At 39.9% G+C, this 24,013-nt stretch overlaps 1 protein-coding gene across 10 annotated transcripts in view; it reads left to right on the top strand.

The window, feature by feature from the left end:
• AUTS2 (activator of transcription and developmental regulator AUTS2) overlaps nucleotides 1-24,013 on the top strand; it is a 993,348-nt gene that overhangs the window by 464,275 nt on the left and 505,060 nt on the right. For all 10 annotated transcript variants that reach the window (XM_073315300.2, XM_073315295.2, XM_073315293.2 and 7 more), the window contains one exon: nucleotides 3,788-3,823. In XM_073315300.2, the coding sequence (XP_073171401.1) occupies nucleotides 3,788-3,823 (36 nt within the window). The remainder of the gene's footprint in view (nucleotides 1-3,787; nucleotides 3,824-24,013) is intronic.

The raw sequence follows: 24,013 nt of genomic DNA, 5'->3' as shown, positions 1-24,013 counted from the left end.
AAAGAGTGAAGGCACCAGGCCCCAACAAAGTCAACATCTTCTCACCCGCCGCATCAGTTTCAGCTTCAGATATTAGAACATTTGCATTTCTCTTCCTCCAGCTTCTTCTACAATAATGTTCAGCCCAAAAAAAATCCAGAATGAGGGTTAGTCCTTGAGTTCTCAGCTGTTAAACTCTTAGCATTTCCTCTCCTTCAGAATATTTTGTTTTGTTGGAGGTATCAAAATTGGAATAATACCAGGAAACTGTGTGTGTGTATGCTCACACGGGCGGGCGCACAAGAAGCTGATGGGCTGCATGTTGTCTTTCTTTTTTGTCTGAGTCTGAGAGCTTAAATGCTTTGTTGCATTATGTTAATTTGGCAGTGCAATCAAATTCATGTCGTAATTAAAGCTGTCAGTTGGAAGGCAAGCCAATCGCCGAGAAAACACAGCATAACAAATGAAGTGAAATGATTCTGCGTGTAGCTATACAATGCTTCGCCAGGCATGAAATTAAATAAGTAATTTGATGTTGACATCAGAAATTGAAATGATACCCACTGTTCCTTCATTCAGTCAGACCTGCATAAACAATAGCCAGAACAAATATGTACAACACAGCCCTTCTCCCCACCCAGCTCCCCAAGTAATGCACAATATATATGCAAAATGGGTATAACTGTGCCTTCCAAGACCGGAAGGATGCAATTTTCTTCGGTACACAATAAGCTGATACTTCCAAAAGCATTACTACTACTTTGCTCCTGGCCCCCAAGTTTTTTTTCTTGAAGAAGAAGAAGAAGAAAACAATTTATTTTAAATGAGAGCCTCTGCAAGACCTGTGACTCAGATTTTGCTCATGGGCTTCTGATGCAGGCTTCTCCTGGTGGTTGTGTGACTATCAGATAGTCTGTATCAATGTTGTTTTTTGTACCAGGTGAAATGTGAAACCATTTTATCTAATATAGGTGCTCTATGTGCAGGAGAAGTAATGCCATCCAGTGCAGGATTGTGACTCAGCATGGGGCATGTAAAGACGCTGCATGCATTCAACGGTTTGTACCAAGGCTCGGAACAGGGTAGCAAGATCATTTAGTTATTGAGAGACATCAAAAAGGTCAAAGGCTTTCTGCTTACATAGTCCTTGCTTCGGCCTGTATGCCCTGTCAGTACACAATGCAGCTAAGCTAGACTGGCAGGCTTTCTTAGCTACATGCTTGTCACAATGCACAAAGTCCCTGTGCAAAACGTAGTATCCATATCTGGCTTGCAATGTTCCAAGGGTCATAATGCAGTCAAATCAAAACCAAATTTCCCTAGAAAACTGAAAAGCATTTCTCTTCAATTAAGGCCATTTCATTGCTAAATTTCAACTTTCTACCCATAGCCTTTATAGCACTGGAGCTTTTCATGGAAAAGGTCACAAGAATTCTATTGTGGTAAATATATTAGCTTACTCTTTTTGTTCTTGGTCTGAGCCATTTTTGCTGAAATTTTCACCAAACCCTCCTTCTCTCCCCCCTACATTTGGGCAAAATCCAGTCTTGGAAAATTTCAGCCTTGCAGGTGCAAGTTTTATAAAGTTGCAAGTGTCAGAGAATGGAATTAGAAGGGAAATCATTGTCACCTGAACTACGGCAGCACAGTAAGAATAATGGTACACCTATAATACTTTGCAGTAAAGTCGTAAGGTTTATACAGCATAAAATAGACAATAATAAAATAAAATGCTAAAAGCCAGAGCAAATGACATCCTTTAAAAGGGAAAAATAAAGGAGGATTAGCTAATGGAGTCTGTCTGTGGAAAACAAGAACATTTCTGATCAAGCAACATCAACTATAATCTTTCAGCAGTGGGGATGCATGAGCTGAAGGAGAGCAGTAAGGGGAGTCAACTGCAAACCTTTACAGCCACCACAGCCCAGGATCAGTCATGTGCTCACCTAAGATGTCATAGTAGAACCCCTAGAAGGTGGATGTTGTCAGAATACAGGTGCCCTTCAGGATATGGTCAAAGGGAAAGATCTTTCAGGTAACCATGGATCCAAGAATTAATTGCACCAAAGAGAACCACTTCAACCCTCTTTATTTGGTCCTTAATTGGTGAACTCTCAATAGTATTCTGAATTATTTACAATAACCTCGCTGTGACTCTTCAGCTTGTTGACACAATCCAGCTCTATTGAATTCACTGGAAATTGGTACAGCATAGGCCTCAGCAGGCATTAATTTCTCTCTCATTGGTGTGCTGCAGTGATCAAAAGTTATACTTACTGTAAGACTGAGCCCTAGCACAGAGAGGACTTCCTGTTAGGGCTCCCTGCAACTGCTTTTGAAATAGAGTTATGGTGTTGCAAACACTACACGTTTTCTCTGAGCTTGTTAAGTCTTGTCCATGCTATTTCCGGCATTCTTTATGGCGTATTATTGCAAGTGAGACTGTCAGGGAACAGAAGGATTGACCAAGCTGTGCAAGTTAGAGAGAGCCTTGATGACCCAAGGTGGTCTTTTCCATCTCCCTGACTATAGAGAACGGTTCTCTACATCATATTTTCTTGTGTGTTGTCCAGTCTGGTTTGAAACTTTTCAGGCAGTGGGACCATCAGCAATTGGACAATGTGTGCTATAATGTAATGGATCGGGATGGCCAAACTGTGCCTCATGAGAAACATGCTGTTCTTTTACAGTTCAAGTAGATGCTCGCGGTGCCCCCTCCCCCCATTCTCTATCTACCAGACAGGCAGGGGGAACTTGGGACCTCTGCCTTGCAGTGGGGTGGTGGGATAGTGGGTTCTTCTCATGGCTACAGCCTTGCAGGGTGCACCTGTCAGGAATCTGCTGAGCCCTGGCTCTCCAAATTCAGAAGATTGTCATATGTGGCTCAGAGGCTGAGTAAGTTTGGCTGCCCCTGTAATAGACAGAGACCTGGATTGTGACTGAAGTGCTTAGGTCTCCCTAATTCCTGTGAATATAGAGATTACAGTCATGCCCCCACCTTAAAGTGGAATTTTATGACACTATTTTATACAAATTTTAAACCTGATTCCTTTGTTGTTTGTTGATATTTTAGAGGTTTGAGTTTTAAAGTCTCTTTCATACTTTGGCTTGTTTATTTTTCTTCTAAAATCCTTGGGTTATCAAAAATATGGAAGTCTAAATTGGCAATTCTCATGACTATATGTCTGGGAAATGGGACATTGACTGTAGCTGCTTCTCTATGCTCACGTGTTCTTTACGTTTCAGTCTTCTAATTATGTTTACAAAATGTCTCATTTTAAAAAAGCAGTGTGTGCACTAACCAGGGCCTTTTGTGAATAAATTGGCAAAAAGGGCATACACTGAAAAAGTCATCCAAATCCACCGGGCTTTTTATTTTGAAGTCAGTCTATGGTATCTTTTTTCCTCCTCCCATCTGCCCCTTTGTGGCCACAAAGCTGAGTAGCTGGAGTCCAGGGTATTGAATGTCAGGGAGGCTGGTTGATGAGTGTCTGTTTAGTCTCATTGCAGGGCGAAATGCCATCATTAATTCATTACCCAGCTGCCTGTCAAATAAATTGGCAATTATGTCCACCATGGAAGCTTGGAATTCAGTAAATAGCACGTTACCATCTCAGAGTCGTTGAGAGATGTAAAGGGAAAAATTAAGCATCACTGTGTTTGTTTCAGTAGCAGATGACAAGGGGAAGCCATTGGTGCTGTGATGTAGTGATGAAAAGCTTGGAAAGGGCTGGTAATGAGCTATGTGGATTGGAACGTGTTAAAAACCATCACTGACTTTCCATTTTGTCTTTGTGTTTTATTGCAGAGCTCAGCTCCTTCCAGCTTGGGAACAGGCTACTTTGTAAGTGTATTTCAACTTCAACACATGTGCCTCTGAACAGCTTAACATTACTCCTGAAAAGAGAGCTCTTTATTATGTTGAAACAAGCATAAATAACCAACCTTAGTCTGCCTGATAGATTTACTGATCATCTTCTTTTCCTATTGTAGGTAATCAATTATAGCTAAAATTCCAGACCTGTTGGACAATAGTTTTGTGAATTGACCTTGTCAGGTTAATTAGTATATAAATTACCACTATATTTAATATGTCTGATCGTAACAAGCAGTATGAAACACAATCCTATGCCTCAGTTTACATAGTTCTGATATGAGATTCAAGGGTCTTGATTCTTCCTCACTCCAATTTCTTTTATAGACTCAGATTCTAAACCCAGATGGACCCATTATGATGATCAATCTCTACTTTGGTTCCCTGCATAATATAAGCAACTGAATGTCAAGCAGTGATTTCTGCACAAAGACCCATAACCAAAGGTTGAACTAGGGTATCCGTTTTAGCAAGGCACTGGTGGCACTCCTTTGACTCCAGTAGAATTATGCTACTTTTACATGGTGAGAAGAGAATGAGGCACAAGATTGATCAATCTATCTAATCTATTATCACAAAGTGTGATTTTTTTTATTTTGTTTACTGTTAAGACTTATTCTATCACCGTTGAATCCAGTGGAAAGTTTATCTTTCTCCAGTATTTTATGTTGAACGTGGTTACTCCTCTTTTCGGTGTAATTTACGATATATTCCCCAAGCAGGGCGTGTTTCTGCCATTCTAATATCTGTAGAGGAAATAGATCATTACATATTTCTGAAAACAGGTGGGGGGAAATGCAATTAGACTTTTCCCACAGCATGTGCTGTGTATAGTTAATAGTGTAATCAGAAACTGCTCCCATCCTTTCATCAAACACAGGGGGAAAGAAAACTGTACAGAGTCCATGATGAAGAAACTTTAAAGTATTTCTCTCCAGATTCCCAGAGAGCAATGTTCTTTCATTAGTACATGGTGAAATTAGTTACTTTCTGTAGGGTCTGTGATCCTACATAGAAAGATACGGGACTAAACTGGATAGCAAATGACCTCACATGTAACGGGTAAAATGCAAGCACAAAAATTGTTAGCATTTGGAGGCTTGCCATGTCGTGCTGGATTTAAGTCGGACTTCAGCCTAAAGTGAATGTTAACACTTCTGCCAGTGGAAAGGTATGAAGAGAGCATTATCTTGAAGAAGGTTGGTGGTAGTTCCCATTACTGTAGCAAAATCCAAATCACTTTAAGATGAGAAGAAACAGCAAAAGCTGTTTCATTCCTGTAGCCTACCCCATTATGTATCATGCATATTTGGGGGGTCGGAGTGGGGAAGGAATCTCTGCAACATCTTTAGAATTATCTTGTATAAAGGCTAAAACTTGAGTCTCTTTACACAGTCTAGCGTAAATGCCGTCCTTTATGACTGGACACTTATTTTTTACCTGTTATGAAGAGGAGTACAGATATGCTCTGGAATGGGTTAGATACAGTCTGAGAACAAGAGGGTTGTTAATTTTTAAAGCCTTGTCTCCTTATTGTGGGAGCTGAATATGCATGGATGTGAGAGCACACGTTCAGCTTAATATTTAGGAAGCAGAGCGAACAGAAGAAAAGCCATCTGCTATCCTTTTACACCATACTGTATGTGGGTTGGTCCACTATAGTGAAAATCTGGAGGGTGTCAGCATCCCCTGTGCTTCATCCAAAAGCTTTAAAGTTTCCAATTCTCCAAAGTTAAGAGTGACCAAAAAAAAAACAAAAAAAAAACCCCACACACACACATACGAGGTTTTGAGTTCTTCTAGTGCCAACACATTCACATTTTTAATGCTGCTGTTTGAGATGGGCTTGGGGTGGGGGCAAAACCGCTTAAGTTTCAGTAGTGTGTTGTGCTTAACTGTGTATAGTCTCAGTGATATTTTGCTTTTTCTTCCTATACCACCAATAGTTAGTGCTGTAGTGTAGCTATCCTGGTAAAGTAATTTTTACACTTAAACAATTTTGGATGAAACTTGAAGGTTCACCCCTCCCCCCCTTTATTTTGGAAAGAGTTGTTTTTAGGATTATCTTGCTAATTTTTTTTAAGAGCCCATAACATTATTAACTTACATGTGGCAAATATAACCCAGATGTGTTCAGCAGTACCAGACAATGAGAAAAATGCTCCGAAATGACCAACATGGCATGTGTTTCTGATAAATGCAATGATTGTATTATCAAAATGCAAAAGAATATGAACTTGAATTGATGTTTTTACAAAGCCTTTAACCAGCAAGAGCCTGGCTGTCTTATTGCTTTAGCTTGAATCCAGACTGTGAGAACCATGTCTCTTAGAGTAGAGTCTCAATTAAAACAACATGGGCTTTGAGATCAGTCAATAATAAAGGCCCTTTACCTTCAGAAGCATTGTGGTTTGGTATATATTGTACTACAGTGTTACAGAAAGCCCCATGCCACACCAGAAGAAACATCTATCCGGTAAGTGAAAATGGGCTGATAGTTTTAGCTTCATCATCCACCCAGTTCTGACACCTAACTTGGAAAGCCAGATGGAAGCAGATCTCCTGCAGAACTGAGTGAGCTTTGAGGTAGGGATAAAGCAGCAAAGATTTGCTGGTAAATTAAGAAGTAACAAAATCTTTTTCTTTCTAGCTCAGTATTTTAATCATCCTTCCCTGTTGCTGCCTCTGCCTCCCCCTTCCTCTTTGCTAACAGTTGACTGTGGTACCCCTTCAACCCACACTTGTGTTTTCATTGCTGAGGAAAGTCACCCTCCAAGTGTACCAGGCACTCGATCCACACCCTTTTTAGGAAAGCAAGCTGAGGTGTTGATTGCTGCATCTGTTGTGAAATCAACAGGCAACTCAGATGACATAACAGGCATGCCCACGCTTATGAAATGTTGCTATCTTTTCTGTCCTCCTTGAGTTCCCTTTTTGAAAGCCTGGGTGCTCCATAACTTGTACCTCCTTGTTGGTCACTCCTTGGCTTTGAGTAGCAAGGCTCTTTCATCTCCTTCTGTTGCTTTTTAAAGTGATTAAAATGCATCAGGTTTAAATGGAAGTTCATAGATGAGAACATATGCAAATATAGTTTTTGGATCAAACCTATTGGAATGGATGCTTAATCTAGACAAAATAGGAAAGGAAAACCCCAGAGCAGTTTCACCTTTTGGGAGCTTTGGTGAATACTTACCCTTAATATATGTGCTCATTCATCACATGCACACTCACACAGGAGCTACTATTCTCCCTATAATTAGAGTTGTAGACTATCTGGAATCTATATCCTAATACTGTTGACATGTAAATTGAAGTATGCTGTGTAGTTGTAACCGTGTTGGTCCCAGGATATTAGACAGGCAGAGTGGGTTAGATAATATCTTTTATTGGACCAACTTCTGCTGGTGAGAGAGACAAGATTTTGAGCTGCCCAGAGCTCTTCTTCAGATCAGAAGAACTCCAGGTAGCTTGAAAGCTTGTCTCTCTCACCAACAGAAGTTGGTCCAGTAAAAGGTATTACCTCATGTCTCATGTAAATTGAATGTATATTGGACTAGTCTGCGGTTTCATTACCAGCAAGAAGAGCAATCTTCTTTTCCATTCTGAATGTCTTCAGCTGAATGTGTCCTCTAGTGAACAGCCAAAATTCTACCTGCATTATTGTCTATGTAGTCCCTATGCAATATGGTAGCAATGAGGCAAATCCATTCTTCACTGAGGTCACTGGGAGTTTTGCCTGAATAAATAGTGTGTTTATGACTATGAATTTGGCCTAGTGTTTCTTAGCACTTCCGTGGTACAAAATGCTAACATGGTTCGTCTACACATCAAGATCAAGCATGTCTTGTAAAGCACCAATATGGGCATATGTTCTGATCTGGTGGTTCCTATATCTCTCGTGCTTGTGTGCAACATGCAGTGCAGCAAAAATGGCTGTTTGGTCCCTTTGTTATCCATAAAACCTTGCAGGTAGCGCTGCTTGTTTAAGGTAATACTCTGAAGCTGATACCATGCCCCAGCAAAACAAAGCTGCTTTTATAAAATAAGACAGGGCCATCCTAATTTGCAAGTTCTTCTCAAAACCTTTTTAGATTTCAAAACCAGTTAGAGTATGTAAGATTTTTTTAGTGTCCCTGATTTCTATATCAGAGGTTCAGACGTGCATGATTGGGATTTGAATAACAGTTTTGCTTTTTTCTCTCCTTTGAGTACAAGAAAGGATTTTGGCACGTTGACTTCTTCCATTTTAGCATCATAAATCTCATGAAACCAAACCCACATTAGAGAATTGGAGCAGGTTTTGCTGTTTGTAAGAAAATAAAACAGACATCAGAATCTAAATTATTGAATATTTTTTTTCTAAAGAGCAAAACATATCCCAAGATTGTTAGAAATTACCTGATTCATCAGCTTGTGTTAATTCCTGATGAGCATAGTTAGTCCTTTCTCTTACTGAAGTGGTTTGTAGCATATTTGTGATTTCATACTCAGGGTTTGTCTTATTTGTATTTATTTATGTATGTTTTGGTTTATTTTCTACTAGGATTTCAGTTTTTCTCCATACACACAATGGTTGGTGGGGTTTGAGGTTGGATACTGACTGGTAGCCAAAGTAACATTTTTGGGTGCAGGACATGGAAACGAAGTGAACTATCATGTAAAACAACTGGGGCATTTTAAAATAAAAAGGAAAAAATAAAAGAAAAAGTGGCTGGTTGGCTTTGACCTTTGTTATCTACTCAAGAAAAATGTGTGTTTCACCCCCTCATTTAAAGAAAAAAAAATCTCTGATTTGCCCCGAGGCTGGTAACGCGGTTCAGCAGATGTTTGCATAATTATGACATGCCACTGGGACACCATGTTGTACAATGTTTCATTTCCTCGCACAGTGCTCCAGAAATCCATCCCATGAAGAGCACGTGAACAGCCAACCATGTAGGGTAGTGACCACAAAAGAATCCATGCAACTCGCTAAAAGGAATGAATCTCATCTACCTTTCCATGCATTGCAGGAATACATGCCAAGTGATAGGCTAGAGGAAGAATGTGGACTAGGGTTGCCAATTTTGGTTGGACATATTCCTGGAGGTTTCATCACATGGCAGTCTTTAATTCCTGGAGACTCCAGGACAATCCCGAAGGGCTCCAACCCTAATGTGGACTTGGGTACACCAAAGTCTACTCCAAGTTTGTACACTCCTATTTTAGACACTGAGCGTGTAACCAATATTTTTTCCTCCATTTACTGTGTATTTGTATTTGAATCTGAACGATCTTAAGTAGAGCGGTGGTCCTCAACTAGAGGTCTGTGTACCTCTGGAGGTACGCAGAGGTCTTGTAGGGGGTACATCAACTCATCTAGATATTTGCCTAGTTCTACAACAGGCTACATAAGTCAGTACAAACTAAAATTTCATACAGACAATGTCTTGTTTATATTGCCTTGTATACTATATACTGAAATGTAAGTATAATATTTATATTCCAATTGATTTATTTTATAATTATATGGTAGAAATAAGGACGTAGGCTATTTTTCAGTAATAGTGTGCTGTGACACTTCTGTATTTTTGTCTGATTTTGTAAGCAAATATTTAAGTGAGGTGAAACTTGGGGGTATGCAAGACAAATCAGACTCCTGGTGCAGTAATCTGGAAAGGTTGAGAGCCTCTGAAGTAGAGCTTTTCTTCTATTTCGTTCCTTGTGGTGGTCAGGTTTCATCAACTAACCAGAGAGTGTTAAGAACACGTCTCTAGGAGTGTAAATAAGGCACTTCATTTCAATAGGGTAGGAAATGTGTGGCGTGGATACCCAAAGCATCATTTGAAGCAACCAGTGCTTGTTATGGAAGGAATGTACTCTTTTCATGCCGAGTGTCACATTTTCCCTGTAGTCAGTGATGGCAGTAAACAGAAGTTATTGGTGTTGCAGCTAGTTCGAGACACTTTAACTGTTATCTGCAGTGCTTGACTTGAGAAGCCAAATGTTTAGATGTGTTTTGCTCGTGTAAAAAGGTTTGTCCATTTGAAAATACAATGGATTTTTACAAAAGCAGCGAAGTGACTGGCTGTTTTGATGCACCACACTCAATAAACTGTCACGTCCTCTACAAACACATTTGAAAAGACAACTCCTGTTACCCTGTGTTCGGCAATATAAATCAGTCTTAACAAATTCTAATACTTAGCAGGCTAATGAATGATCTCCAACTTTCTCACAATAATCAGCTTGGTATAATTTCAAAGGATATGTACTGTACTGCATTTTGGCCCTATTTTAAATCTCCGTGTGCCCATTTGGGAAGGAATAGACTATTCCTTTAAGAGACATATGAGAGCTCACAACCAAAATCTCCTGGCGGTAATCCAGGAGGCTCCCTACTCTGCCCTGGGCTGGCCTGAATAAACGGGAGGAGGAAATTGAATAGGGGAATGAACAGATTTCATTACAGGTGGGCAGCCACGTGTTGCAGTTTCTTTCTCTCTCAGGTGACTAGCTGGACCAGGGTCCAGAGACTTTGTTTTGCTGACTCAATTTGAGAGTTTAGAAGCATGGCTCTGAGGTAGGGGCCTTATGAACTTTGCAGAGACTTCTTCCCTAAGGCCTTCTTCAGATGACATAATCTTTTGTTAATTTGTTTTGGGTCCTTCCCCACCCGCCTGTTCTGGGACCTAGTACACTGTTCTTTACAGAAGAAAAAGCTAACAACCTACATTGTAAATCTTCTAGTTATATTTTCAGGTGCAAGAATAATGAACAAAATTCCCAATAGAAATCTCTCTGAGGGTGATGGTTTTCTGTTAGGGTTTGTAAATAGTAATACAGCAAATTTAGAATTGAGCTCTGAAACCAGATAGTTGTGATGGTTTTTATTTATTTGAAATCTTTTAGATGTTGCCTTTTATTTTCCAGAAGCCACTGAAAATGCAGTGCATTTGAAACGGGTGGTGTAAGTGATACAGCACCATTACCAAATGGATACATGACATGCAATAACATCTACCCCGGGTCACTTAATTTTAATTCTTGTAAACTTCGGTGTTGTCCCCAGCATAGCTTCATTCAAAGAATTAGAGGGAGGGGTCATATTAGAGATAATATGACCATCAAAGCAAATAGGACACCAAAGGCAAGCAAATCCGATTAATAATGACGATGATTGTAAGTGGAACACAAACTGTTACTTTTCATGAGCAAAACTCCACGGTTCTTTTGGGGTGTAAAGTGAAGTATAAAGTATCTAGTTGAAATGAGTGGAATATTTAGGTAGGCAGAATGGAATTATTCAGTTGAAATTTGACCATTTCACAGGGGCTAACCTCCTTCCCTCAGATCTATTAGGAACAGAAATGATGTTGCAATCCTTCTCAAAGATGCTACCTCAAGCTTCACAGAACCCGCCATGCCATGAATTACTGTTGTGAAAATATTACATTGTATTCAAAGAGCCACTCTACGAATATCTATCCTCACAAACCTCTCTATGAAATAGATAAGCAAATATTGTCCACATCTTAACTAAAAGGAAACTGAGACAGAATTCAAGTGACGTACCCACATAAGCAGAACGGAGGTCAGAAAATAGACATTCCTGACTCCCAGATCAACCTTCAGCCTGTTGAATCAGTGGTTTTCCACTGGCGGACCCCTGCTTCTCACAAATGTAACCAACACATATCCCACTGATATGATCAACTACACTGGAACTCCCCCTGCCCACACCCCCCGGAGTGTTCATTTGAGTCACTTAAAGGGTGGCCCAAAAATGGGTCATGGCTCACTGATTGGGAAATGATGAACTAGACTACATGGCCTTCCTGAGAACAAAGCATTCCTCCGTTTGTTGCCAGTGATGAGTAGAGGGCTGCACTAGCAATTGTCAAAACCTTAGCAGGGCATAATTGCTTTCCTGTTCTCATAATTCGTTCACCTTTTCTATGAGCTTCTGAGTAAACTTCCCTGAATTGCACAGCCTCTTAATCAATCTTTATCCAAACCTGTTTTTTAAAAAGAAATCAAAATTCATTTTGTTAAATAATTAAACATGATTTTTGTCACTTTCCACTTCTAAAGATGACAAGGTTTATTCAAGAGCAGACAGGGGTAAGATTTGCTGTCCTTCTAGAAGGAGTCTGTCAAACTCACTGTGTTACAATGTAGCTTATTTTTTATTATTATTTTGCATCAGCCTGGAATAAGTATATTCTTGGCTCATCAGCTCCTGTGAAGCAAAAAGAATTACTATTTTGTGTTTTCTTTCTTTTTCTCTCCCCTCCCTCCTTTTTATAACATGTGACACAAATTGCAAATGTGAAGCTGAATAATAAAGAATTGCTTCACTGATTGCTAAACATACATTATGGTGCTTTTAAACTCATTTCAGGTCATCGTGCTGCAAATTAGTTTGATTGCAAGCAGTTAAGCTGTCATATACAAAGCTTTCTTCCTCCTAGGGTCTCAGTTTCAAATCATTAAAACTGAATGCTCAGAAGCGCTCTGTGTATGTATTGTGCATTTAATGTTTTGGTGGAAAGCAGTATTGGGTCTCTTGGGACAACTCACTACTATTTCAGGGGTAGGAAAGGACTGTAATCCCCAAGAAGAGACCACTTCAATGATAGGCATGGTTTTAATGGCTCTTTAACTTCATCTTTAAAAGGTTGTCAACTGCACCACACACAAACCAGGGGTGATGTCCTGCTCTTCATACTCGGGATGTAAGATCTATGAGGATTTTTTAGCTACCCAAGTGAGTAGAGCAGCGTTAGATCACTTTATTCTTCTCAATCCTATATTAATTAGGGGAGATTCTCTGCTGTGGTGATGGAAGGGGGGGGCATCAAAACAAACGTTTCATATTTTTCCCTAAACGAACAACCATAGAGATCTTTCAGGCTTCTGTGTCCTTTTTGCTGTAGCTTATACATGGACTGTATTTTTGAGAATAGTTGGGTGGCACACTATTCTGTGCAAAAGTTTGGTATTATTCCAAAGAGTGCATCAATAAAAAATGTCTTAGAAAGACAAAGGCAAATAATTTCCCTGAGACAGGTTTGTGAGAGTGGTTCCTTGCATCTGCACTGCTGAGGTTCAGACATTAGAACTAATATACAATAGAATGAATAGAAAATTCATCCCTATCAAGAGAGCCACAAGAACTAGGCCTTTGCACCACTTAAATGGTACATGGTATTATACTAGCCTTCTGTATAGGGATGAATTTGACACCCACAGAACAAATCTGGTGACTCCAAGAGTCAATATTACCAACAATTCAGCCCTAGGTAGGGACTACCAGGAGAAAAAACAGCAGAAAAGCCTTTAATGAGGAATGTGGTGCTGCAGAGTTTGTACCTGATCTGTATTTATATGAACAAAACCAAAGCCATGAGATGCAGTATGACAAATGTTTGGGACATGAACAAAACTGGTGGTTTGGTTTTGCCTTTTTCTAGATAAATATATTTTGTTTCTCTTGCTCTCATATTTTGGTTGAGTATATTTATTTAGGCCACATCAGTCAGAACACTCACTTTCCTGCCAAACCTGCAAATACAGACATGTTGCTGGTGTGACTTAGTGAACAAAGCCCTGTTCTTACTAGCCTGTGCCAGGGTTACGTTAGGAGTAATTTGGTTTGGTGGAAATTAGGCACACAACTCCTGTTACTACCTGCGTGAGCAGCTTGCCTGATCTCCATGCAAGAGTGTGGAAGAGTATGGAAGAGTCTTCGTTGAGATCTTTCTGTCTGCCTTGATTTAAAACACACCTTTGCCCGATTGGAAGAAAATAGAATTAAAGAACCTTGAAAATAGGCACAATTTGTTTAATTTATTTTTCTCAAAAATTAGTGCTGGAGCAAACATTCCTCCTTTGTTTCACGCTGAAGGATGGTAGGATTGGACCTTAAGAGGAAAAAGCGTCTCCTGATTGCAAGAATTAAGCCCAAATTGCATAGAAGAGAGTTCAATCCTCTTTTTCAGCCTTTTATGTCAGAGCGCAAAATTGCTGCCCGATAAAATGTAGGACACCAGATTGAATTACTTCATTGAACCACTGCTGTCCCCTGTTAATGGTAATTGCACGGATATAGCGGTCTTCCTTGGCAACATCTCAGATATTTACCTCCCACTGTTTTTCAATTCAGACCTTTGATGAAAATATTCCCAGTACTTCTTTAAAGCAGACACCCAACTGTCTTTCTTGACAAAGGCAAGGTCTCTAAATCAGATCCTGACAATTTGTGACACAGCGGTCTATCTAAATCACCTTTTACCTATGTCACCATGTCATTTCCTGAAGTAAAAGTGTCCATCAGAGGAGGGTTTCTGAAGGTTTGGAGCTCTGAGATTCTGAGTGCTTTGGAAGAGGGAGAAGCGCGGGATTCGTGTGTTTGTCTTAGTGGAAGTAATTAGATGAAAGCTTGTAATGCTGCGTTGCATTCTGTGATGATTCTTCATAAATATTTGGAGGTACTTTGTCCGTAAGGAAAATATTATTAGGTTATTACTATTATCAGCCCACTGAGAAGTGAAGTGTTTACTTTAAGGCTTTTGTTTTGACAATGGCCAATGTGTAAAACACAGAAGCAGAGCAAATGTTTTCTTAACTGTACCCAAGGGTTAAGATACCTTCAACTGTGGTTGGGAGCTTATTCATCTCTTGCTAACTCTTCTCTATGCACGTGCCTAACTCCTCTTCCACAGAGATGTGGCTGAACCCCTCAGTTAAGATTAACACTATTGTTTCAGTAGCCTTTGATTAGTGCAATGTGATGCCTGTAATAGTGGCCATTGGGAAGTTCTACTGTTATGTGTCCCAAAAACATTGCAAAGAAATGCAGACCATTTGCTGCAGAGCTAGAAGACTTCCTCACTGCATTTATTGGGCGTCTTCTGTTTTGCTTTTGGTATTAATTAGAGATGAACAAGTAGCGGCAGTGGTGGGATAGGTGTGCTACTGTGATAATTGTATTAGGGGGAAAATCATGAATTCGCCTGTATTTGCAAATAAAGGGAAAGTAATTTATTTAGAAGTTGTCATGAAATTCAGCCACTTTGTCCAGGAACAAAATTTAACCATCTGCAGTATTAAGCTCTTTAAGGCAAGGACTGTGCCTTCCTGTGTGTTTGTGCAGTGCAAAGACCAATGAGCCTCTGGATGCTACTGTAATATAACCGTTTCAATCCACATTATGATTTATATTATCGGTTTGTGTTAGAAGCTGCGGAGAGCTTTGCAGCCCAAGCAGACACCTTGCATATTGAAAGATCATGTACTAGCTGCCTTTGCATAGTAGGTTTGCTCATCATTGCCAATGAGTCTGCCCATAAGGGATTGTGATGAAAGATGAGCCAAGGGAATATTTATGACTGCTGTAGCATGTGCATAAATGGGAGCCACAAAGGTTGCAGAATGTAAAGTCTGTGTTCAGAATGGGGTCACACTCTTGCCTGGAGCCAGCTGGAAGCTTTGCAAGCGGAAGGCTGGACCGTCGAGCTCATCAAAGTGTGTGTGTGTGAGAGAGAGAGAGGGAGTCTGGATTGAGTTTCGAGGAACGATTTTCCAAGTGACACTTAAGGACTTCCTTGCTAAGCAATTGAAAGAGCTAGGAAGGGAAAGGAGAGGAGAGGAATTGAAGCCACAGACCACAACTTTTTTTTACCAAGTGCTTTTAGAAGAACCCTTTTTTAGAAGTTCCACTTCTGTCCTTTTTCTCCATTTTGAAAAAAAAAATTATAAAAATCACAGCGCAGCACCATAAGAAACAGAAGGGAGAGAAAGACCATATTCAGTACATAGCATTTTTCTTTCTACCGTGAGGCTCCTCGAGATGGGTGAGTTCAGACACCTGGATCTGAAGCCAGTGTAGTAATATTGAAGCAGTTGCAGCCTTTTCCTTCCCCTGTCTGTGGAAACCTTCCTTTGGGCATTACAAGAATTGACACGCTTATGACGCAACAAAAATCTTCTGGCAACTGCAGCACCAGCTCCCCAACTCTGTCCAGTACACAGAATCTGAGCTTGAAAAATTGGCGAGGCAGAAGCTGGAAAAGAAACAAATGTGCTTGGGGGACACTTTGAAAGGTGGGAAAGTGCTGCTGCAGGTCCATCTGCAGAAAAATCACTTACACTTGGTGGCAATTTCCACCCATTCTCCTCCCAAAAGTCAACATCTGGCATGCAGGATTGTTTCCACAAGTGGCAGCTGCATCAATGGCAATTCACTTTTACAGTACAGACCGGAAGCATAAACAAGCCTGAACCCAGTGCTGGCACATTAATATTTGGGCACTTACTGAAGGAGTCTACTGCAGTGTTGTTGGGGTTGCCAGCATGAAGGAGCCAGCCGTGAAGCCTGGGGATGCTATTAAACACCACCCAGGTCTTGTTTCCTCTTTCCCTATCCCCTCTTCTCCACTGAACACAAACGGTGAAAAGTCCAAGAACCGCTGCAGTGCCAACAGGAGCTAAATTACTTGCAGCTGGTGAATGCCACCTGTGCCTGTCAAACTTCAGCCAAATCCATCTCTTTCCCCAGAGTACCTTGTAGCGGAGAATCCAAAAGCCGTTCAGTGCAGGGCAGTGCTTAGCTTGGAGAGAGGGGGAGCGAAAGTAAGAGTTTCTCACTCCAGAGTTGAGCCTGTTGTAGCACTAATATTACTCCAACACTAGCTGTCTCTCCCTTCTCCTGGCCCCTTGGACCACCTCCTCTCCATTCTTACAGCCCATTGCTTATGAATCCCTGTATTTATTTAGCCATCCTTCTCAGTCCCCACTCTCTCTCTCTCTCTCCTTCCCAACCCGTTAAAAATTTAAATCTGCTATATAAAAGAAATTGCTGTTCAAATCAGAACTAAGGCAAAGAGTAACCTTCCCCCATGCATACTTTGAGCGCCAGCCACACAGGGGGTAGTATCTGATGGTACCATATACCACCTAGAGAAGCAGCCTCTCAGTGTGATGGTTGGGGGATTACACAGAGCCACTGTACCTGCCCCTTTACTTACGCCCGGTTCCTGCCCCCGCGGGCTGGGACTATTCCTTTTCCTTGATCCCTAGACTCAATCAGTTGCTCAGCAGTTCCCGAAAGTTTGCTGGTTATTTCCCCCTTTTAGTTGACGTGTTCCGTTCTAATTGCTTACACTACCCATGTTTTATAGAACCAAGAAAGAAAAAACCAACCTTATCATTAATGTAAGGAGGACAGTTTAGTTCCATCTGATCACCAGATTTTATCTTCCAAACTCCTTTTCAGGTTCCAGTTGAAGGGATCCAAACCTGATGAAGTCAGTGGGCATTTTATTATAGATTTCCATGAGAGCGCAGTCAGTCCTAACAATCTGTACATTCTTTCTTAGATGCTAAGAAAGTCGTTATGAATTAAACTGTTGTAGTTACTTTAGGATTTTAATCAAGGGCATGACTCATTTGAATCATGTGACATCAATGGGACTGCTCATGTGCTTAAACATAGGGACTTTTTTATTCCTTAATGTCCTCAGTTGCTTAGTCCTCTGTCATTGTCCTCCTTATACTTCTGCCATTCATTTCTTGGCCTGTTTGCTATGGCCTTCGGTGTCTTGCTGTGAATTCCTTCTGCACTGATTTCTCCATCTTGCATCCTTTCATGTGGTCGTCTTTTTCCTGTGTGCAGTCCAAGTGCCTGGAACAAGAATAGTAATGTTCTCATTCTTTGTCCAACTACTTGAAAACATTCATTTGGCTTTATATTGGAAGGTAAGGGTGGAGGGGGGAGCTCATCCCTGTTACAACATGTAGAAAAAGAGGAGGAAAATAAAGAGCAGCATCACAAGCTGCCATTTTATTTTTCATCATCTTGGAAAATTACATTGGTTGTTTTACTTGGCTTTGATATTCCTATCGTTTTGTTGATGGGAGGCTTGTTTCCTAACATTCTTCCGGGTTCTTTCCATAAGCCTCTAGGAATGGTTTCCGTTGTGTTGATTATAGCTGCATATTCATGGAATGGACAATAAGCGTTCTTTTGAGCTGGGTTTCCTGCAAAGATTCCACCTATATTCCTCTATCTTCCTTCCCCACTTTTTTTTCCCCACACTTCAAAGGCCCAGCTTTGTGAAGACCCATTTCCTCTGATGAAAGAAGGTAGAAGGCACCTCTTTGGTGGAGCTTATCATCCCCTTTTCTGGTATCCTCCAGAGGGAGTCAGAAGAGAATGATATGAAGTATTTGCTCCCCTTAAAGGGTTGATGGTGCTGCCTGAGGGCATTCTCTGTCCATACTTTTCATGGTGCTTAGGACTTGAATATGAATATGCTGGCAGGGGAGGGAGTGTTAAATTCTCTTACAGCTTACAATGTTCATTTTGCTAGAAAGTAGTAAAATATCTCCTCTAATGACTGATGCATCTAAAATAGATTAAATTAGTGTGTTTAAGCATTTCACAACTGACTTACAAAATTACTTCTCGTCTGTTTTCAATAAATAACCTTTTTATATTAATTTATTTCTGAGCTTTGCTTTGATTGCTTTTTTTTTTTTGCTGTGGCATCAAACTGTATCCTATTTTAATCAGTTTCTCCAAGATGCTTTCATGATTTATGCTATGTAGGTTATTTAAAGCACTAAATTGCTACTTTGGATATGTCCTAGAAAATCAGCTTCTTTATAAAAGGGTACTTTTAAAGATCATGCTTCTCCGAGGTAAGGAATTTAACTTTCACTAACCATCTTTTATGTCCCGTGGACTTTTACAGGTATGCTGGAATCAATTATTCTCTTGCATTGTGGATCATGCAGACATTTTAGTTGAGGGTGTAACAAAATGCTGATAAGTACTCAGTAAGAAGTAAAATGCAAAGCACATCTGGTTAAATTACTTTGTATTATTTATTTTCTGTTACAGTCCCACGAAAGGGTAATAGGCTGTGTGGCTTAGAGGATAAATCACTAGGCTGGTACTTAGGAGATTTGGGTTCTGTTCTTGATTTTTCCGCTGGCCTGCTGGGTGATCTTGGGCAAGTCGCTTCCCCGCTCTGTGCCTCTGTTTCCCCGCTTGTAAAATCGTGATAATGATACGGAACTCCTTTGTAAAGTGGGTTAAGCTTTACTGATGAAAAACATTACGTAAGAGTGAGGTGATGATGGCACTGTAGAATCACATTAACACAGAGACAGTCCTTGCCCCAGAGAACTCACAATCTAAGAGTGGGACATTAAAGCAGCAAGTGAATTAATGACAGTTGGAGGCGGTGGGGAGGAAAAGGCTGCTGAAGAGACAGGTGAGCATTCAGTAAATAAACGGTAATCGCAAGATGGGCATTGTGTAAATCCAACTGACAAAGTATTCAGTACAAGTTCTTGGGTCAGATGTTTAGCTGATGTAGATCACCTCAGATCCATGTAGCTTCAATGGAGCTATGCCAGTTTACACCAGTTGATCTGTTCTGGTCTGTTATTATTTAGCAATAGAGATGGTACAATAGCCTAACAGTAGTGGGAACCTTTGAAGAGAGCTTGAGGTGAAATTGATTTACTAAACTTACAAGTCACATTTTTCCATGTACAATAGTAAGTTGGGGAAGTACTAGCCCAGTTCAGAGCCTTGGGAAACTTACCATTTACACTGTGTGTGTGTGTGTGTGTGTGTGTGTGTGTGACTGATGTTTCAACGGATAGTTGAAAAATTGTTACAGGGCAGAATTATCACCATTCTCAAGAGCAGTTGACACTAGTTTTCACCAAAAATTATCCAATTCTTTCAGGGCAATAACTGACTTTTCGTGAATATGTTCCACTTGAAAACCTACCATTTTTGACTGGGTCCTATTGTTAAGATGTTGAAAACCAAAATAAAAAAAAAGAAGCATGTTTTAAACCTCAAAAGTATCAGTGCTTTCATGTGAATGAGGGGAACATTTTAAATTTTTTGTGGAAAAAAATTGAGGCAAGATTGGAAATATTTCGCCTTTTGATCAACCTCTGTGATTCACCCCACCCCTTTTGGGGGAACAAGTTTATCTGTAGTGAAATTCCTACCCCCCCCCATTTCCCCCCCCCAAAATAAACCCATACTCCCATTGTTAGTGGGAAGAGCTTGTGGGTTAGAGATTGGAGCAGCACTCCAGGAATCAGTTTTTGACTCCCCTTCTGACTCATTATTGCCCTATTTCAGACCAGCCCTTAATCATAGGCTCCATTTTAAGCATGTGCTTAAGTTCATTCATTTTCCAGAAAGCATTTAAGTGCATACTTAATTCAACTCAATAGGACTTTAGTTTCCACTGCTTTGCTGAACAGGGATGGTTTGAAGATCAGTCTTACAGTTAAGCATGTATATAAGTGCTTTGCTGAATTGGGATGGCCTTGGCTAAATGAGCTTTTACCCATCTGTCATAAAGGAGATTCATCAATGAAACAGCCTGAGCCTTGTGAGCCTGAGTCGGTTGGCTTGGGTCAGCCGTGAGTTTTTCTTTTCTGTGTAGATGTACCCTTAATGCTCATAAATTGCTTTCAAGCTTTTAAGTAAAATTCAGTTATTGTCATCAGAATCAACAATATTGCAGCTCATTTAACGTATGCATAAAAGCATGGCATTGCAGAAAATAGGATTTCCCATTAGTAAGGAGTGTCTTTGAAAAGAGTATACGTAGGTAGTCGTGTGTGGATGTGTACAGGTCTTATATGTAGGTGTTAGTGATCTCCATCACTGTACTAGCTATTCAATTCTGTTGCCAGTGAAATCTTTCCAGTGGCCACTTGCAATTATTTAACTCTACTATGGTATTGACATCTTTACATACATCACAATTGCATTAATAATCAAAAGGTAGCATTATAGAAATTTTAGGAACTGCTTTACATATGTGTGTCTATGTATCTGAAGGCGTGTTTATTTGTATATGCTTATAATTTTCTTTCAGTTGCTCAGCTGCAGCTCAGCAGCTGGTGCCCCAATGTTCTGAAAATCTTTGAGAACTAATTAGGCTCTCCACAGAGTATGGCTCATCTAGCCATTCTGAATAAACAAATGTCACCGTTTGTATTAGAAAATCTCTACAAATGACTGATCCCTGTCATGGGGTAACGTTAATCTTTTTAGTATAGATTTTCAATAGTTAACCATCTGGCTCCATGTAGTTTTTCAGAAAACATTTGTTACCAGGGCCAATGGGAAGAAGTAGGTGGGATTAAAAACATGAGTACATCAGATGAAGCATTAATCTTTAGGATTGGCCATTTGTTTTATCAAAACGACTCCCTAAAGATAATATTTCACAGCATAACATACTTGTGTGGACATCTTTTAAAATGAGCAAATATTTTTGTATCTGTCAGGCTCTACAGATTGCAATTTAAATGTGGAAGAATTCAACATTTGCTTAAGATTTGTTGTGCATTTACAGTACGTTGCTGTTCAGTTGAACAACCTGGTAGCTTGCCGTGGTTGTTGATAGCATATTCCACTCATGAGTAGTCTCTTTCATCTGAGAATCTAAAAGTTCTTAAGCAAACATTAATTAGTTCTTATCACACACCTGTAAATAAGGTGATGGTTTACTCATCTGCTGGACACATTTAGGAAGAGAAATTTAAAAATTAAGTCTGAGGTCATACAGTGAATCAGAGAACAGGTCTCTGTCCAGCAAATCACTTAGGCACATGCTTAATTTTAAGCATGAGTAGTCACATTGACTTGAATGGGCCTAATTGCTTTCCTGGGCTGGGGCCATAAAACACAGGTCCTGTCTCGGTTCTCTGCTCTAACTGCTCAACAACATGATCCATGAAGCTTGGTTCTGTCATTTGGAGTGTTCACATCTGGCTGGCTCATCTGCAACCTGACCTCCCTTCATTACTGTCCAGTGTTGAGTACTCAGAGTGCATCTCTTTCAAAACTGGCCATCTTGCAGGGTGTCATTTCCCCGCACTCCCTTTTGTCTTGGTTATGTGAGATTTTGGCAGGGTTTCCTCTTCCCCTTCATGTCAGAGGTTCTAGTAAAGGTCACTGAGTGGTACATTGCCACTACTTATGGGCAGGAACTTAGAGCTGGCTCCTTGCTGATAAAATGCTGTTTTATCCACGAGTTTCAGATAGCCCTGAAACCTTCAGATACATTGGGCTGTAAGGTATACTGTTAGAATAAAAATTTCACTCCTTAAAACACAATTTATCCTCTAAAAAGAAAAGGAGGACTTGTGGCACCTTAGAGACTAACCAGTTTATTTGAGCATAAGCTTTCGTGAGCTACACCTCAATTCAGCATCCGATGAAGTGAGCTGTAGCTCACGAAAGCTTATGGTCAAATAAACTGGTTAGTCTCTAAGGTGCCACAAGTCCTCCTTTTCTTTTTGCGAATACAGGCTAACACGGCTGTTAGTCTGAAACCTGTCAATTTATCCTCTAATCCTCTAACAGAGAGTATGCGAGGATCTCTTAATTCTTGAGATCTTTTTCCCCCTGCATGGATTTTGTACCAAAAAAAGTAACTCCCAAAAAAGTACAGGTGTTTTTGTGTTTTTCTTTTATTGGAAAGAGTCTAGCTGCTGCTATTTTTTGACGTTCAGGAATGGGTTTTATTTCATTATGGATGCATGCTTTGCAAGGAAGTTATCTTAGATTGTAATCTGTTTGGGACAGGGATTGTATCTTCCTGTGTGTTCAGACACTGCCTAGCACTACCGTGAGCACTACTGGAATACAAGTAATAATCGTCTTCATCTGTGTGTATCACCAGTACACTGTTGAATAATGGACAGCACTACCTACATAAAACATGTTTATATCTTCTAACCCAATCATGTCTCTTGCAATATATCTAAATAAATTGTAGGGATTCTTCCTGATAGAGAATGATTTATAATAATCTTGTCATGCCAAACTCATAATAATACTAAATGAAGACATTTGTTGAAGGAAGTGATTGTAAATTACATGCAAATTCAAGCTCTGCTGGAATTAATCAATACAGAGACAGAACTTGTGCATTCCTGGTAGAGTAATACTGAATCTAATCCTGTAGATTTCACATTTTCATGGGAATTAAGCATTTATTTTGCTTTAAACATCTCTCATACTTTAAAAGGGGGGAGGGGGACTGGAAAAGAATGCTGTTTTGTGTGTTTTACCATACTTGCAGAAGATCAGTACTTTTATGTCTGGAGGTGATAGTTTGTGTGAGTGCTCGTTTAATCTGTGTTTCTTAAACCAATCTCATTTTCCTCCAGTTACGAATTGTGCGCAGTCATTGTAGACCCATCCCCTATAAAACTTCTTGTTTCTGTGTTGAATAGACCAGAGCAAGGCACTACTACCTCAGTGATCATTCTGAATACAAATCTTTTCTCCACATCCTCCTTGGGATTTCAGCTGGATTTGGTCACATCTACCTCTTGTTCTAAACAGTTACGTAACATTGCTGCACGCTGTTGAACAGCCATTGTGTTCTAGCCTAGACATGGCCAGTTATTTTATTTTGGGATTTTTCAGATAGAAAATAGATCTGGGCTATTATTTAAAACATAACCAAAAAAGTGCACGTGAATAAGACCTCAATCCTGCAATGATTGACACACGTTGACTCCAATGGGACGACTCACAGTATGTACAGTTAAGCACATATGTACGTCTTTGCACAGTCATGTCTTACCTCTATAAAAAACATCAGTCTATTCCATACATACTGCATTTTATTTATTCTAAGCAATAACTGGTTGATAACCATCACATAATTAATGTTCTTATAATTTACTTGCATTACAGTAGCCCCAACTGAGACATGAGCTCCACTGTGTTAGGCACTGCAAGCGTAATATTAGACAGACCCTCTCCAGAAGAGTTTATGATCCGAATATTCTGAAAGGGTGAATCACATGAAAATCTAGTATGGAACGTCTTTTTGTGTTTTTTGGTTTTGCAGGCATGTAAATACGCTAAAAACTTGCAGTTCTATTGAGTAGCATTGACGTTGAGTGCTAATCAGCATAATTCTAAGGGTATATTCTAGAGGTTGTCTAAAAATTTCCATGGAAATGAAACTTAAAAAATAGGGAAAATATTTTGCAGTTGTTTGAGAAATGTTTGTCATTTTCCATTCAAGCTTTAGTGTATTCCACATCGTCTCACAGGTATCAACTACCTGTATTTCTTATTCAAAGTGGAAACTCCATGTTAATTAT

This window comes from Lepidochelys kempii, chromosome 17, assembly GCF_965140285.1.
Source record: "Lepidochelys kempii isolate rLepKem1 chromosome 17, rLepKem1.hap1, whole genome shotgun sequence".
Taxonomy (NCBI): Eukaryota; Metazoa; Chordata; order Testudines; family Cheloniidae; genus Lepidochelys; species Lepidochelys kempii.
Note: the sequence above shows the minus strand (reverse complement) of the source record. Positions and strands in the feature narration are given on the sequence as shown.